The sequence below is a fragment of the Planococcus citri genome, chromosome 5 (genome assembly GCF_950023065.1).
Source record: "Planococcus citri chromosome 5, ihPlaCitr1.1, whole genome shotgun sequence".
NCBI lineage: Eukaryota > Metazoa > Arthropoda > Insecta > Hemiptera > Pseudococcidae > Planococcus > Planococcus citri.
Window position 1 is genome coordinate 36,400,785 of NC_088681.1, and position 18,906 is coordinate 36,419,690.

General features: G+C 35.7%; 1 protein-coding gene across 6 annotated transcripts in view; it reads right to left on the reverse strand.

Annotated features, from left to right (window-relative positions):
• The window catches only part of beta-Spec (spectrin beta chain), a 62,849-nt gene that overhangs the window by 10,869 nt on the left and 33,074 nt on the right, over window positions 1-18,906 (reverse strand). For 5 of the 6 annotated variants that reach the window (XM_065366309.1, XM_065366306.1, XM_065366305.1 and 2 more), the window contains exons 2-18: window positions 16,316-16,472; window positions 8,295-8,446; window positions 6,631-6,804; window positions 5,378-5,669; window positions 3,890-4,190; window positions 3,656-3,808; window positions 3,449-3,572; window positions 3,210-3,373; window positions 2,547-2,710; window positions 2,282-2,469; window positions 2,018-2,209; window positions 1,735-1,935; window positions 1,286-1,645; window positions 1,012-1,203; window positions 644-832; window positions 401-565; window positions 74-313 (exon numbers count right to left, since the gene is read on the reverse strand). In XM_065366309.1, the coding sequence (XP_065222381.1) occupies window positions 74-313; window positions 401-565; window positions 644-832; window positions 1,012-1,203; window positions 1,286-1,645; window positions 1,735-1,935; window positions 2,018-2,209; window positions 2,282-2,469; window positions 2,547-2,710; window positions 3,210-3,373; window positions 3,449-3,572; window positions 3,656-3,808; window positions 3,890-4,190; window positions 5,378-5,669; window positions 6,631-6,804; window positions 8,295-8,446; window positions 16,316-16,445 (3,381 nt within the window). In that variant the 5' untranslated portion in view covers window positions 16,446-16,472. The remainder of the gene's footprint in view (window positions 1-73; window positions 314-400; window positions 566-643; window positions 833-1,011; window positions 1,204-1,285; window positions 1,646-1,734; window positions 1,936-2,017; window positions 2,210-2,281; window positions 2,470-2,546; window positions 2,711-3,209; window positions 3,374-3,448; window positions 3,573-3,655; window positions 3,809-3,889; window positions 4,191-5,377; window positions 5,670-6,630; window positions 6,805-8,294; window positions 8,447-16,315; window positions 16,473-18,906) is intronic. The other variant, XM_065366304.1, reaches the window with a different exon arrangement.

Genomic DNA, 18,906 nt, shown 5'->3' on the forward strand with positions numbered 1-18,906 from the left:
TATACCAAATTAATCCCCCTCGAAATGAAATCCGCCTGCTGAACGATTAATCAAAACAGATTGATAAACTTACCGCGGTGACTTTATCACCGACTTCCATCATCTTGACGTAATCATCCATATAATTATCGATTTCTTCCCTGATTGTTTGATGTTGACTGAGTAATTTTTCGGCATCGGCCAAAGACGAAGGAATGTCTTCGGATGCGACGTCTTTCTGAGTTTTCGTGAGCCAAGCTTGGAAATGATCCAGGTCGCGTAAGAATCTGTGCAGATCGCCTTTTTCTTCGAGTTTGGCATCTCGTTCTTTCAACTGCGAATTGGAAAAAAAAAAATTGAAATTCACAATTCTAACGAAGATATTTTTTAATTTATTATATCATCAGAGCGAGATATTCACCATTTGGGTCAATTGTTCCCAGATTTCTTGAATCTGTTCGCGTCGTTCTCTGATTACTTCGGCTTCTTCCGGATGTTCTTTGGCGATTGTGTCGGCTTCGGCTTGCAAAGCGTCCAATTTCGCTTGAATGGCGGCTAAATCGCGCTCCATGCTCGATAGTCGTCTCTGTAAGGGTATAAAATATTAGAACTTCAGCTCATAGGATGCAAACACATCTTGATAAAAAAATCCGGACTATTTTACCTGTAGAGTCATGATACCGGTCAAATCCATCTCCAAAGTATCCGTAGATTGGAGGATACGTTTTTTGTCTTCGATCCACGATATGGTTTCACGACATTCGATATGGTATGTTTGGACTCCATGAGCAGAGTTCAATTCTTCCCTTTTGCCTTCGGCTTTCTCACGTAATTCGGCCCATTCGTGGTTCAACTGCAATTCAAACGTTCAATTAATATTCTAACACACGTTCGTTTACGAAAATAATAATTTATAATCAATTGAAATTTTTTAGTTTTATCAGCAAGTTAATTTGATTTTTCAATTAGGAAAAATGTGAAAAAAATTGAATTTTTTAAACTCAAACAATCAATTGATTCTTCATCACTCACTTTATTCTGACGAGCAACAATCTCAGCCGAATTAGGATGCTCAACATGCAACAACTGGCGAGCCAATTGATTAACAACAGCAACTCGGGACGCGTTCGAGTTCATTTCTTTATCGAATCCGTCGTATCTATGTTTCATGATCTCGACATCTTCGATATCCTTAACTGGTTCCATTGTCTGCAACATACGATCCTAAAAGCGAACAAAACTCCGATTAGAAATCTGCCCTACAACATACCACCCTATGCTTGAAATCAACCCAAATTGTACGAACCTTTTCGTGGATCCATTGTTCAACTCCGTCAGCTTCGGAGAACACTTTGTACAGAGATTGAGCATCCAACAGCCTTTGCTTCCTGAGTTTGCCCAATTCGAATAATTCCTTGTATCGGTGATCAATGGAGGCCAATCGTTCTTTGACTTCGGGCGCATCCGGATCTTGTTCTTGTAATTGAGCGGCTTGTTGATGCAACGCTTCGATAACTTGTCCGTAATTCTTCAATTCGTCCATGACATCTTTGTGTTTCTTTAGTAAAGATTGTACGTTCGCTTCGTCGCGTCCTACGTCTTCGGATGAAACCAATCTGAGCGTATCCAACATCCATAAATCAACGTCGTCGGCATCGGCGAAGAACTAAACAAATAAACACATTCTTCATTATTATTATCCATTCTCACGAGCATAGCTCCCTGTAACATATTTCAACTAAGTTCGAAACCCACCTGATGGAAATCAACAGCTCCTTCCAAGCGTTTACGTCTGTATTCGGTTAAATCGAGCAAGTGTTTCCACATACCCAACGTTTCGTCTAATCTTTCTTGAATATTCTTGGCACCGAAATGCTGCTGTCTCACTAACTCTTCACCGACCGCAGCGACGCTCATGAGTTGTGGTTCGTGGCTTCGGATTTCATTCTCCAGTGCCTAAAATCATGAATAATCTCCGTTAAATACCTTATTTTTAGACATTTTACTTTTCAAAACCAGAAAAATTCCCTTCACGAACCTTATGTTTGGACAATAATAAATTAATGGTCGTCAAATCGTGACCAATATCTCCAGCCGAAACGATTTGTTCTTTTTCTTTGATCCAGTTGTCTTCGTCGGCCATATCCCAGTAGAATTGCCATAATTTGCGGCTCTCCTCCAATCTGCACCTTCTTTCCACCGCCAATTTAACCAACTCTGAGTACGCATCCTGAAAAAACAATCGCAATTAATCAAGCAGCTCATTTCTCAGTGATATTACATCTTAGGAGTGTGTACGAACTTCGAGCTGTTGTACTCTTTCGATGATGATTGCAGGATCACAAGGTCTGTATCCTTCGGTAGCTTCTTGGTCCAAAAACCTTTGGGATTGTTGAACAACGCCTTTGACTCGTTCACCGAGCACGTTGATATCGGCTTCGACTAAGCTGTGCTTTTGCAACAGATCTTCGACTCCCATCAAATGTTTGCCTGCGTCGTGAAAAATCATTTAAATTACCACACATTCGAAACGAAACCATTAAACACTTTCAGTAACAAAAACTCACCGAAGTCTTCGGATTGTAGACGCATTTTCAGTTCATCCATCGAATCCAAAATGTATAACATTTCTTGGAAGTTTTGTTGTAGTTGTAGACATAATTCAAGTCGCATGCGTCTGGCACGCAACAATTCCAACAAGTAATTCCATAATCTCAACACGTTGTCTTTTCTGAAAAAAATCGCAGCAAAATTTTTCGCCTAAATATTATTGCAAATTTTTAAACGATAGAAAATTTATCAGCAAAATTACGTAAACAAATGATTTTTCAATATTTTGTTCAAATAAACTATTATTTTCAAGCAATATATGGTAACCAATAATTTCTCATTTCGACAGAAATCTTTTCCAAAATTTGAGGTCAATTTTTTTTGGAATTTTTCAAAATAAATTTTCAGCTAGACTCTACGTCAATTCGTTATTCCAAAAACGAAACAAACAATAAATAATGAAACTCTCGTATGGTTTTTTGATTTCTTTTTTTTTCAAACGAAACCATCCACGATTATTTTTTTCACAAATTAAAATTCAACCGAAACACGAAAAAAAAAATACATGATAATTCGCGAACGCCACGAAACAAAGTTTTAAAATCATTTTTAAAATAAACCGAAAAATATCCAAAAATATAAATTTTTTCGACACAATCCAAATACGTAGATTACGCTACCTCGCGTTGATTCGGTCAATATCGTGGTAATTTTCAGCTTCTAATTCTTGGCTGACAGTGACAACAGCTTGGACTCTTTCTTCATACGCGAAAATGTCAGTTTCAATAGCTTCGTGTTTTTTAGCAGCAGCTTCAACGGCAGCAAGATCAAATCCGAAATTATCCTACGAAGACATTACCATCATTAGATCCTCCATTCTTGCATTAAATTAGCGATATTTTTTACGAAGAGAACTCACCTGGGAAACCAGGCGTTGATTTTCACTTAACCATGTTTCTCTCATGCTGGCTTTACGATTAAATCGGGCAGCGAGCTGTTCTAGTTTTTCTTGTCTTATTAGTTCTTCTCTTAAAGCCAATTCTCTGCGAAAAAAAATTTAAAAATATTACAATCAAATTGACGAATACAACAATACAGAACTTTTAGATCACAATATACACGATACCTCTCATGTTCAGCTTTTTCTAGTCGTTCCCACGCCTTATTTATATCAGATATCATTTTACCCTCTTTGGGTGTGTACGGTTTTTGGTTATTCGCTCTCATTTTCGATTGTAACGTGAACAGTAAAACTTCTAAATTACCCTTTTCGATGAATCTGCGCACATAACAAAATGGAATTAATTTCCGAATATAATAATTTTACAGATTTTCAAAAAGAAACCGGGATTCCACGTACTTGGGTGGTTTCTCCACCGTACGATAATTATTAAATTGGATCAATTGTTGTTGAACACCGTTTAATGAATTCGCAAAACGTCGGTCACCCAACGAGACGATTGTCGATTCGATCCAGTGGAGTAGATCGCTAGTTAAGCCTTCGTATTCTTTGATCATTCGGTCGTTATCCATGGCGATGCCGACTACTTTACCGATACGTTTTCCTTGTACGGTTTCTTGCTTCATTTTACTGAAGTAGTGATAGTAGGTGACTACGTATGTGATGATCGATTTTTCGTCTGGTTGTTCGACGAATACATCTGGAGAACACAACACAGAAATTGTTAGAAAATTAGTAAAATAGAATTTTGATGAAATTAAATTACAACGAGTGATTAAAAAATAAGTCAAGTATTCGCCATTTTCTTGGAGATCGAGCGGTTTTTCGATGATACAAATTGCAGAACTCACAGTGATCATTTAACAAACCAAATCCTCCCCTCCCCCTCCCAAAAAGAGTCAATTTTGAAGATCAAATTCTCAAAAGTGATTAACACGTAGAAGTAGGTTCACCGAATTGTTCCATTATTTTTTCTTTTAGAAAAATTGATAGGTACAAAGAAACAATTTTTCAATGAATACGCCCTCCTTCTCCCCTCCCCCTCGGTTTCTCCCTCCCCCCCATCACTCTAACAAGGTGTCTGAAAAAATCTCAAAACAAAAAAAAGTACCGTTGAAGGACATTTTCAGAGCTCAATATTTTGATTAAAAATTCGAGAAAAGTAGGATTTTCCGACAAAAAAAAAAGAACTTTTCCCCAAATTTTTAGAAAAATGAGCAGGTGAGCACTTTTTCTAACTGGAAAGACCTGTTGTACCTCGAGGCATTCTTGATAAAATTTGAATTTTGAAATCATTTGTAGCCCCTTTGGTATTCATCCTTCCTATCAAAAAATTGAAAATTGAAATTTGAATTTCATTTGACGAAAATGAATTTTTGCACCCCTTTATGGATTATTTGATAATATACCTACATATTTTGAATTTTTTCAATTTTTCGAGAAGTTTGATCAACTTTCCCTTTCGTACCAAGAATCGGAAAATTTTTCGTAATTTAGGATTTCTTCGGCAAAATTTAATTTTTTGTAATTTTTGGATAGTTCCTACCCAGCTCAAATTTTGTTTTACCAATTTTGAACTAACATGAGTTTTTTAATTTTTACAATCAAAATGATACCTTTTTTGAAACTTTTTGAACAATTTTGTGACTTTTTCATCAAGTTTTCACCTATGTTTACTCAAAAAAAATGCTATGCTTTAGGAACGATTTTTTAGAACTTTGTCACTGATTCGGTATCTCAAAGTCAAAAAATCACATTTTTAAAATTTTTGGTACAACTTTGTACGATTGAAAATTTTTAAAGCAAAGTATTCTACCGCATAAAACTCGATCTCCTAGACAAATACACTTTCGAACAAATCTGTCTCGATGAAAATTTCATTTTTACCTTCGGCATCGAGTAATTTGGTAAGTCCTAGTTTATCTTCGGCCACGTTAAATGCATTATTCAAATTGTACATAGGATTCGATTTGGATAATTTTTCGAAATTAATGAGATCAGGTCGATGTTTGTGTATTAAAGCGTTGAATGCCAATCCGTCGCGCCACGAGGTGGTGAAATTTCTCACATTCACATTGTGGTAACCGGCCGTCTTCATTTGACACCACAGCAGCAAGGCGTCTTTCGCTGATTTAGTTTCTTTACTATCGGGCTCTTCTTGTATAGTGATATCTTGGATCTATACGAGACAATAGAAACAGAAATGAAAAAAAAGAACGAATATATCATCATCGTAGTAATACTGCTAGTTGTTACATTAAACGTGGGTATGTGTATACGATACACGATTTCCGAATTAAATTTCTTTCTACTTCTCTCTTTCGCTCGGTAATTCGACGTTCGACCTTTCACTAAAATTAAACTATATAAATGTCACGGTCCTTTAATATCAATTTGTCGTACATATCGTTGTTTCACGACTACGAGTGGCTGCTGCCTCTTTGCTCTATACGAGTATCGTCGCCTCACCGGGACACGTACGTAACGAAGTTGAAGTACGTACAATTTCGCAACCTACACGCATTACGACCAATACTAGCATCACAATTTACCACACCACACCAAACCAAACCCAAAGACACATCTATCGTGTTACCAGCCTCATTTACAGTAACGATTGTACCGTACTTATTCGATTGTTTAATCTAATAACGCACCCAACGACTCTCTACCATTTCGCCTGCATTCGTCAGCTCTCTCGTACATATTATTTGGGATCACCAGATCTTCTCTTCGTACATTACACACCAAACAATGTATACCCAGTATAACAACAAATCACCGGTCTTGTCTTACGAGATCGTGATCTTCCATTTTTTTCGCTTCGTTTTCGGACTCGGTGAGTCAAAAATACCAGTACCATAGGCCTAGTACATCTACGTACAAAAATACACAGGCCATCCAAGTACACCTAGACCTCTTCTCCTCTATTCTCTCTGTACTTCTACAATGCGCGGAACTAGCTCGTTATACGATGTAGTTTTCTATACGTGAATACAATCTTGGTGTAAAGTGAACAGCAAAGAATACTAAAACACGACTGTTTTTTTTTCTTTCATTTTGTATAGTTTTTTTTTTAACGGGTCAAATGAACTCCAAACGGTGCGACGGTGGTCGTGTTAGAAGTATGAGCTACGTACCTGGAAGCGAAGAATTATCGTCCATATGAGCCCGAGTGAAAGTCTTGGATTTCCGTCCACTATGTCGTGTGAACCCATATTTTCCAAATGCACTCTTTGTTCCTTTAGGAATTGTAGAGCTTTGTCTACGTTTTCCAAGCAGTGAATTCGCATTTTACCTTTGGTTGGTCTTGGCTGTTGGAATAAATGAATGAAAATACGAATAGATTAATAAACAAGCAGGTAAACAAGTGAATGAAAATAATATTCCATTACATATGTTTTTGTAAATACAATATCGTTCATTTTTGGTGTAATGGTGAAAATGAAAGCTAAAAGAAAATATTTTTCAATACTCCAGGCGAATAGTTTCATATTTTTTCCAGAAAAATATGTACATTATTTCATCATTTAAATACTTTAGAAACCAAAATTAAAATCTCATTAAGTTGTACCTACTAAAATTTTTTTTCAACTCATGAAATTTTGCAAAAAATTTCCCATTTGAAAAATTGCCAAAAAGAGATCATCGAAAAATATAAAAATTAGTAAAATGATGCTTAAAAGTTTTATTAAGTATTACAAAATTTTGGGTAATGTGTACAGAATTTCATGAATTTACCATAAAATTAGTAAAATTGACGTAAAGATACTAGTATAGTTGAAATTTTTCCATCAGCGCAAAAATGTCCTCAAGTGTATAAATATTTGTTGCACTAAAGAAAATCGCAGAAAATTAAGTGTAAAATCAATATTTAACAAAATTGCCCTGTATTTCGAAAAAATTCTCAAAACTTGACAGCAAAGTAGTAAAATTAACATGAAAACTGCGGAAAATGAAAAAAGAAATCGAAAACAAACTACAAAAACTGCATAAAAAGCAATAAATATTTCCTAAAACTAACAACAAATCATATTTCGGATTACAGGGTGTCTAACAAAACTTCCAGACAAAAAATCATTTTTTACCAAATGAAAATACCCTCCCTTCCCCGCAAAAAAAACAAATAATTTGAAACTGCGAGAAAATTGAACAGGGTTGCCATTTTTATAGGATCAAAAATTAGGTATTTCAGTTTTTTCATTTTTCTGACTTTTTTTTATTTTATGGGCTTTTTAAAAATTTTCTGACTTTTTCATAGCTTTCATGACCGTCAGACACTCTCTATTACCAACTATCCAAAAAATCTCAAATTTTCACAAATTTTTCAATGCCATTTTACAATAATTTTCGGCCATTTACAATCACATTTCAAAAAATGAAGTGGAATTTTGACTGACGATCTTCCTGCCTGTTTGAAAATTTCATTTTTCAAAGTCAGAAAAATTGGGCTCATCTGAGAAAAAATTTTTCTTTTAGAAACGTTCAAAAGAACTGTAAAAAAACTTGAATTCTTGCAAGACTTTGACAAAATATTTTTAGGGTACAATTCCCTTCCCCCTTCAATTCAACCCACGCAAAAAAATCGTCCTATCAGAAAGAAATAAAAATGAATACGAATTTAGTGCGAAACTCGAGTTTCAAAAAAAAAATCATCAATACAATTTTCTTACGCAATTTTCAATATATTTTCAATGAATTATGAATGAAAAATGTACCTTACGGTTTTTTCAATACTTTCAACCGATTAACCCTACTTTTCATGTTCATCTAGAGGATGGAGGAGGAGGGGATTAAAACTCACCAGTCTTTCGCCAGATAATACTTCCAAAAGTTTAAGCAGATTCTTGCCATCTCGAAGATCAACATATAAATCGCCTATTCTAGTACCGACTCGAACTAAATGGGAATTGACCCATTTTTGGAACGTTTTCTTCTGTACATTTTCACGCTCATCTGAAATGAAACAAACAAAAACTATAAACATACTGAAGATTTCATTGAAATTATGAAAAGCTACGAGTGTGCAATGCTTCGAGAGTTTTTCAACTCACTTCTCCCTTCATCTGCTATTCAGTCTGTATTGAAATTACAAATAATATTCAAAATAGAAAAAAAAACATTCTTTAAAATGAAATGAAGTAGAATTTCATGAATAAGACTTGAAAAGGGGGAAATTTGTGTTCCAAGTTTTAAACACTTCTTCTTTGGGAGGGGGGGGGGGTGTCTGGAAATTTCCTCTACCCTCTTCGACCAAATTTTAGATTCGAAAAAAGTCCAGCAGAATGCGAATCAAACAGCAAACAATTCAAAATCCTGCAATTTCATTTTTTTCAAAAAACCAACTTCAAATGAAGAGCTCAATTCCAAAATGTGCTTTGTCCCAGATTTTTATTTTTGGCAAATCAAAAACAAAATTCGTGCACACACAAAGATGTTTTAATGTCATTTTTCAATATCAGACAGTGTAGTGTAAAGTATTCCGAATATTTTCCCTGCAATTTTTTTTTTCTTCAAAATGACACCTCTTTGTTCAATCTGTGTACGAAGTCGCGAAAAATGGGACTAAGCACGTTTTGGAACTGCATACAGATTAGTTTCAAAAATTATCACGTTGAAATGCAGTACTTGGCACGTTTTGGACTGGTACAATGTTTTGTTAGGTAATGGACTACTGCACCCTATTGGACTTGGCACTTTTTGGAGTGGTAGTTTGGTTGAATAGTCGAATAAAACAAATTTTTTCATGACATTTTGCCGGCAAAAACAAAAAATTTTTTAATTCAAGGAAAATGTTTTTGGTCTGTATTTTAATACTTAAACATTTATGGCAAAATAATATTTTTTTTTTAGAAAAGTACAAAAATTTTCATATCTGAATGACAATGACTTACAAAAAACAAACAAAAAATTTATGGAAAAATTATACAATTTTTTTTTTTGAAAAGTACAAAAAATGTCAATTTTTTTTAAAACGAAAAATTATTATGTATCATTATCAATCATTATCTGAATGACAATGACTGATACAAAACAAACGAAAAATTTATGGAAAAAGTACACAAATTTTTTTTTGAAAAGTACCTACAAAAATTTTTAATTTTTTGTACAAACCAAAAATGATCAAATCTAACGCCAAGTGGTACGTGCGGCGGCATATTCCCGTGCGTACTGATCCCCAGTATCTTCAAATTTATTCTCAAATATGTACTCAATTTAAAAAAATTTGAAAAAAAATCATTTTGAATAATTCAAATTTTGCACAAAAATTCATTATATATTTCAAAAGAAAAAAACTTTTGTCAAAAGTCAACTACAAAAAAATCGAAATTGTAAAAAAAAATACGAAAAAAATTTTAAAAAATGTTTGCCTGAGGTCTCAATCGAACTGCCTACCTTCCGTTCCGTAATTCATCATCACTGCCACGGGGCTAGCGCTACGGATTTTTATTCCATGTTTTCGAACTGCATACAAGCCCAAACAGTGACGAAAACTACTCTCTCATCGTGCATAAGCATACAGTATGTACATACGTATAAAAGGTGCACCTTTTGCTGCAGATCGACGATTTTGATCAAAATATTGGACTAAGCACTTTTTGGAATTGTAAAAAAAAATGAAGAGGTTTTCGATGCCCTGGATAGAGGCGTTACAGGCTAATTTTTGGCTCGTTGACATCCTACCTTTGTGAGTGACGATCTAAACTACAGAATTCCGTCAAAAAACGTATTTTCTTTTTTTTGGACAAAGCACATTTTGGAATTGAGCTCTTCAAATCAAACAAACCTCATAACTATACGAGTATTTTCATATAATTCCTGATCATCTTTACCGACAAACTTCAGTTCTGATTAAATCAGCCGAGTAGGCAGGTAAATCACATACAAGCGCCATTGTTCTCCAGCACATAAAACCACAAACATCCAGTAGCACTATAGAGAGAGATTCAACGATATACTCTTTCGTATTCAACGATCGTTCAGCGACTTGTCAACCCGTACACGGATTCTTCGTCACAATTGCTTTCCAAGAAGCTGGCCTTATTGAATTACCTGCATTCGACGAAAGACATCATACGCAGCGTATCTTGCTTACATTTCATAACATTATCTACATTGTTATGTTAGCTCGTAATATCTCATCGTATAACAGAACCCTTTTTATACACATTCTTTTCTATAGCCAGGTAAAGTACTCTTATATAGTGCGATAAACGCGTTTGAGAAAAAAATGGCCATTAGTCGTAGTCGGGTGCGCAACTTTAAATTTCAAGGTCGCATCGTGGTGTTCGCTGTTCCTCCAAAAACCAATTTCTACATCGATGATTTTCGCCTTTTCGACGCCTCATTACGCACAACTACTCGTACAAGTACAGTCGGTACGTATTCGCAAAATATCAACTACAATGCAAATATAGGTATAGGAAACCTGAACCTATCAACTTGTACCCCGAATTTAAACCACGTTCGATGTGAATTTCCAACACGTTTGACCTTAAAATTACAGTATAGCGAAACTCTGCTCCGCTCTAGCTCCGACTCAAGCCACGCAGCACGAGAAGATGAGCGGAAATTCGACCGTAGAGGGAAGCGATTTTTAATTATCTTTGTTACGCTATTGCAGCGATACAAAAAGGCAAGCACACGTAATACCATCAGCGATAAATTTGTCACGGTCGATGAATTCATACATGTGTGGTATCATGATATCATCGGTTCATCACTATATGCCTCTATTATAGCACATAAACCTTTAATATACAAAATAATGAATATTGGAATTTTTTGCATAATTCACAATGTATACCACTTCAATAGGTAAATGCATTTTTCAAAATAGGAATTCATCCTTTGAGCGATGAAAAATTCACTTTTTTCTTCACATCTTTACAATGTCCGAGGATAATTCCACAGATAGAGGAGAGAACTTGAAAAGTTTTTCAATTTTTGGAAGTTTCATTTTTTGAAAACATGCATCAAACGTTTCGCAAATTTATAATTCAATTTTATTCAAACGTTCGTGAATCCTTCGTTCATCGCCATCTTTAAAATTTGAAGGTTCTGAACATTGAACGAGTTTTGTCCAATTTTCAAAACAGCATTCCATTTCATGCCACGAATTTGACTCAATTCCTCCTACATGCAAAGTCTTCTGTCTCCAATATACACACACTTTTTGAATTCCACCGCATCCGAACATCCACTCAGACCTTTCAGCACAAATTTGAATAATTCCCTTTCGAAAATCACCCGAAAACGCACTCAGTAAAGGGGACAGGGGAACAACGAGGTAAAAAGGTGATCGTGCATTTGTATATACGAACCAATCTAGGTTAAAGACTTGTGGCGTCGCACGAGCTCGAAAATTACCAGGTATAAACTAAAGGCGTTTTCGTGTCTACACAGACACACACACCGACATTTTCACAGCAAAGACCACGATAACGACGACCGACGATGGATAAATTATCATTAAGTCGTCGTCGTGCTTGTTGGAAAAGGCCCCCTTTTTTTCACCTCAGCCACCGAGCGTCCATTACAAGGTTTCTCGCAGCACACGAAGGTTTTTAAAACACGCGTACGGATACATTATATGTACTATAGCTTTGCTCTTCTCTCTTCTTATAACTTGATATTATATTCAGCGTGCGAAGATGAGAACGGAAAAGCCGCCTACGTATATTTTACCCACCGCAGACCGCGTGTATATATTCGATGCCGCCGGCGTCAAACGTCATAACCAATACTACAGGACGTAGACCAACTTGAGAGGTTTTCCAAGTCTGGATTCCACTCCAGTCCCAATATCTTATTTTTCATATTCAGCGATTAAAAACTACGTAGAAGTCAAATTTGAAAAAAAAATGGAAGGACAAGGGCAGGAGATTACTCTATCATTGATTAGCAATATAAGCTCGAGTTTGCCAAAACCGACATAAACCATTATCTCCGGCGACTTTGATTAATGTCGACGATGAATTGCATACCGTAACCTGAAGAAGGCAGAGGAGGAGGGCAGCGCGAGCATAATTTACCTACGAGTACAAGTACATACAAAAATTCGTTTAAGTAGCATGTCATTACACCGACGACCACTTCTGCCCTTCCCTACAAACGAGCAACATCGATACAGCTTGTTTAAAAAACGCGAAATTATATAAGGGGCCTCTCCTCTCAACAACGTCGTCGTACTGTGTAGATACGAGTACTTAACGAAAGATTTTTTATGAAGTCGTCGTACTTGCTTTTGTCGAAAACTTGATGTCGAATGTGCTGGTTTCAGCGATTTTTCATGCCGATGCAGCCGGTGGAGCCATTTTTATTATTCTTCGTTGTCTCCTTTTCTCTGTTTCAGACGAATAATGCTCGCAGTTGAAATATGTCGACAACGAAGAATTTTTTTCCACGAAAGAAGTGATACGAAATAATTAAAAAGATAATAAAATAGATAATAAAACTTCACCTTGAAAATTTCCGATACAGTTTACGTTACGGTTTTTATGGGCGAACGAAGAGGTGGAAGTGAGAAGGGCGAGGGTTAAATTAACGTGGAAATATGCCAACTTGAAAAAAATTAGGTAAAAAAATCTGGTAATTTGAAAGAAACAATGAACTTTTTAGTACACGAAAGTGTCGCAGACCGATCGCTAGCTACTACAGAGTCGAATTTCTCTTCATTCTCGAGAAAATTTTCTTACTTTCAAAGTACTCGTAATGGAAGGCGTCAATGATGATTTAATTTTTTTCCAATCTTTAACATAAAGTACATGTTTCAATATTTCAAGGAGTCGAAATCATTAAAAAGGGAACCCCCGTTGAACACAAATTCACTGAACCAAAATCTGCAAAAATATTAGGTAGATGATAACACTGGAAGATGTAATTGTCAAATTTCCACTTATAAAATGGCACGAACAAAAAAAAATCTTTGGATCTTAAATAGAATCCATTAACTTAAAGAAAAACAATTTGAATTTTTTTAAAAGAATAAATGTATCCAATTTCATAAAAATCAAGGTACGGGAAAGAAATTTTTTTAAAAAATACCAAAAAATTAAAAACTCGAAATAATTGAGGAAAAATTGCTGTTCCAAACGAAGGTAGATCGAAAGAGTGTGCGAAAAGCGAAAATACTCCGCCAGCTAATTTTACATTATTTATAATTGAGCTAGAAAACTAAAAATATTCGGAATGTACCCTGTTTTTGACAACCCCTCCCTTCCGAATCGATTGAAAACGGTTGCGAACCTTTTGAGCAGTTCTGGAGCCTCTAGCAAATTTTCAAAAGTTGAAATTCGCACAAAATTACACCCAAAGAATTATTAAAAAACTCACAAATTTTGAATTTACCACCCTCCCAATTTCACAAATCGATTGAAGTCTGTTTTAAATCGTCCTGGAGCTTCCTTCAGACACTAAGTTTTGGAAATTCGATACCTCTAACATGCACCATTTAGGTAAATTTTTATATAAGAATCGTCCAATAGTTGAAAATTATTTCTATACCATGCTTCGAACTGTAAACAATTGAATAGTGGGCCACTTTACCATTCACAATCACTAATATGCCAGAAACCCACACGTTTCAAGATTCATTTTAGCACTACTTGCACGATCTGACAACCCTGCGAACAGTTTGCATTTAAACTGCCTCAATAATTCACACAAGTAGTATGTTCTGTTTCACCACCGCAATAATTATCCAAAAATGACCATAGTCGTTGTGAATAATTAAAATCACCTCGTACACTTTCTCGTCTCCACTTGACACTCCTACATCAATGCGATCCGTATTTCGAATGTTTTACATACACACAAGAAACTAAATTTTATTTTAGCCCAAAATCTCGAAATCAAAAAGCAGGACATCGACTTTCTGCTGATGAGAAATAAAGAGGGAATAAGTCAAGTTTATTTCAAGGAAAATTTACAAAAAAAAAAAATATAAAAAAATTCACTTGATCACTCTGTAAAACAAAAATTAATTTTTCATAAATTTTAAATAAATAATAGAACAACATCCAACATTTTATGTTTTTTTCTCAATTTTTTGAGAAACACGAAACAAATTTTAAAAAACGTTACATCAGGAAAAAACTTTTTAGGAGACGAGCGAAGCATAAACAGAGTGTCTACTAAAATCAAAAAAGCGAATTTCTCGCCTTTTTCTTGCTTTTTTCTTGCTTCCAAAAATGAAATTTCTTACCACTCTTCATATTTACGCATAGATAATCTTCGCTAACCCCTCTAACCCCCCCCCCCAACAAAATTTCTCAAAAATTTATTTTTCAAAGCAGAGAAGTGAATTAATTTCTCAAATGAAAAAATAGTAATAAAAAAACGTAATAAAAACAAACGTTGAGGCAAGTTTACTGAAGTGAATTCAATTCTATGATGATAACAGTAACAAAATGAAAAGTAAACTCGAATGCGGATCGAAGTCGTGTTATTTGGGGGAGGGGGAGTATAATGTCATTTTTCCAACAAAAAACTTATTTTTCCGACAAAAATCAAAATTTTAACGTGCTGAATACCGGTGACAAATACAATTACAGGATCAAACCACGAAAGAGCTTAGGTATATTTTTATTTGTGATTGAGGAGAGAGCAAAATCAGAATTTTAGACACGAAAAATCAACATTTTAGGTTGTTTTTAGAAAACCCTACACAATGAATGATCATTTTATGGAAATGAAGTTAAAATTACTGCTCGAGCGAAGCGAGAGCGAAAATTTGTTGAAAAAATTGTTGTGAAAAACGAAAAAACGGCCATTTTGAATGCTTTATTTTGCATTTTCATCGGAGCACAATAATATCAACAATTTTGAAAGGTTAGTCGTTCTGTTCAGAGAATGAAAAATTTGCACTTTTCAAATGGTTTGGGTATTACCTGGAAATCAAAAATTCCCTATTTAATTTTTGAATTCTTAAAATTGTTGAAAAGATTATCTTGAATGGCCCGAGCGAAGCGAGGGCAAAATTTTTGGAAAATTTTCAATTCGAAAAGTAGAACAACATCAATTTTAACAAAATAAAAACTTGAAATTTTGCTGGGATAACTTCAATTTTTCAGAGATTTTTGATGTGAATTCTTGGAAATTTTCTTGCTTTTCGAAGGAATTTCTATACTATTTTCTAACTTTCTTGCCACCCAAGCGAATTTCTCGCCTTTTTCTAACTTTCTTGCCTTTTTCTTGCCAGTAGACACCCTGATAAAAAGAGCACATAAAAATCGGAAAATTCCCTCCGCCCCTCTTCCGTTTCATTATCGAGGTGGCTTCAAATCAGTAGCTATAGAAAATTAACTAAATTTTCTCAGTAAATCTGTGAAAAAAAATACCACTGAATTCGTCATTACCATTCACTGATGGTAAATTATTGAATCAGTGAAAATCATCGCCCAAAGTTGAAACCACTGATTTGATTGATGGAAAAGACTACCTTACGAAGTGATTTCTAATCAGTTCAGGGATGAAATTTCACTTGTTCGTGTTCATTGCATAAATTCTGGCTATTTTATCATTAGAGATAAATGTGATTGGAAATGAAATTCTGCATGAAAACCAACTTCGGATTTTCACTTCAGATATCGTTCAAAATATTTACTCGGATAAATTTAAAGTACCCATGTACCAATGTTTAGGCTGTAAAAAATACTCTCTCGCCAAATAAAAACCAACGCTGGCACTTCATTCTTCAATAATCAAATTGCACATGACAAAATGAAAAGAAACGTATCTCCTCGTTGAAATAGCAGATGATTCGGGAGAAGGGCACCGGAACCGGCAAATACTCGTAGAAAGAACTTTGTTCGTTTCACTTACCGGCTAAAGCTTTAATTCTAGACCTCTCGAAAAGTCTAGACGACGAATTTCCACCGTCGTATTCGTAATCTTCGATGATTTCGGTCGGAATGGACGGATCCCACCGCACGATCGAAATATCTGTCGTCATGATTGGGTAACGCCTTCTTCACGCTATCTGCCAACAAACGAAAATTCGTGTTTAAAACCTTCTATGTACTTTCAAAATAGGTACGAAGACATAGACATACATAATACCTAATGTAAGTAAGCATACATTAATAAATAAATAAACGCGCACAACACAAATACAGTACCATATATTACACTACATTTAAATTGTAATCATCGTCATCATCTCGTAAAAAACCGTAAATATTAATTAAAACCATAATACATGTACTCGTTCAACTACGAGATTATACACGTAGTGGAGACGCCTCTCCGCCTTCTGCCCCTTTTTTTTGCCGAGTATACTAACACGTCTATTTAACCAGCGGCAACGCCAATCGACGAGCATGCGTTCGTGCATACGTCAGCCATGAGCCATAGCGTCGTCGCTCGTCGCCGCGCGCAGCATCCTAATGAACCGGCAACTGGCAACCGGTTGTACAGTACAATACTGCGAAAACGTGCGCGCGCGCGCCTCGCGGTCTCGTCAAAATTTTCGTCACGATTTCTCCATCATCATTTCCCCGTAAGGCGCTCACTAGTCAGTGCAGAATTACACACATGTACAGATACAGAATCATACAGTATACCTTGGTCTTGGGTCATAATTCTTTTATGCGAAAGCCAACTCTAACTAAACTAATTCAAGTAAACTGGTCTCTCTCGTGTGCTGTTTTTTTTTTTTTTTTTTGGCGAGTTCGTTACTTTTTCTCCTCTCTCTCTATCTCTTGCTTCTTCTGATACAACTTATTCTAGATGAGCTCGAATGATATGAACTGGATGCAGCTGATAGCCAATACCTATAATTCTCCTGCCAAGAGAGTAATTTATATTACGTAAAAAAAAAATGATCGCTGAACCAGACTTCGTTACAGCTTTTGCAAACCGATATAAAACCTGCAGGCCAAGAAATTCGATAGCGAGTATAATTAAATTTTGCAAAATGATAAATCTGAATATTGATTTGTTTTCGCAGAAAGAAGCACTTACAGCCTGAATTGAACGCTACAGAACTTATCATCTTTTCACAAAGAAACTTTCAGTTTTGTCTTAAATCACGACGATGTTTTACAAAGGACGAGGGAGGGAGCACTGTGGAAAAATTTGTCGACGTTTTCTGATATTCTTAGACTAACGTAACAATGTGAATAGACATTTTCAAAGGGGACGCTCTGTAAGCATTTTTCAAAATTTTTAATTCGTGTAAATTTCAAAATAAATTGTTTTCTCAATTTCTTTGAACATCTTTCCTTCCTTAACAAAACATTGGATATTGGTGAATTGCTTTAAATTGTAGTGATGAGTCAATTTTTTTAGCACACAACACATACCAAAAAAAAAATGAAAACTTTCTTCATCCAAATTTTTTGAATTCGATACAAAAATCCCAATAAAAAAAATAGGTCATCGATTGAAAAAAAAACATGAACATCTCAATAAAAACACAACACTTATAACAGCGTTATACTTCTGATTACTTCAATGCACCTTTCTTATACCTACATTCAAGTAGACAATACACCTCTTCGAAATAGCCACCGCACACCTCTTACGTCCGTTGTATTAGTTCGTGCGTCCGTTAGACAATAGCCACAGGTCACACACCGCAGCCACCTCCACGACATTAACCAGTTCACGAATAATTTCTCCGGCACGTATTCGTTCAATGTCTATTTAATCAAATAAAAATGAGGAAAAAAAACTTCAAAGAGACAGCCAGAGAGCCATCGAGGAAAGAGGTAACTAAGAAGGAGTAAGAGGAAGGGGGTGGAAAAAGGAAAAAAATGCATGCGTATGCCGCATCGCATGCTAATGACGGAATTCCGTCATTATATCGTATGGTAGGGTCGGGTCTACTGTCTCGTGTACTGAGCATACAATATTACCAACGTTTGGTTGGTTGCTGGACGACGACGTCAACTACTCGACATTAAAAAGGAAACGTTTAGAAAAAAACTCCTCTGACTGCATCTATGTACGATTTGAGACTATAGGTAGGTAAGGTACCACTACATAGACCTACACACTGTTGAGAAATGATTAAATGCCCTTTCGACTACTTCATCGTATACGTAATTATCGTCAATAAAAACGACACTCGCGAGGACTCCACTGATGCCGGAATTTCTTCCATCTTCCACGATGGCATAGGGGGAAAAGTTCAATAACGAGCGAGTATCACTCGACTTCGCTGGAAGTGGAGCTGGCGCTGGTCCACTAATCAAATGCACGTTTCGGTCGTTGGCAGGTAGAGGTAGAGGTAGAGGTACTTGTACTTGCTATTACGATATGTACAGGAAAAAAAACGCCTATAAAAGGAAACCTTGTACGATTTAGTTTTGGTTCTCGAGAGATGATGGCAAGTACGTGGAAAAGAAAAGGAAACAAAAAGAAGCGACGAGTCATCATTCATATACGCAGCGTACATACAGCACACGTCA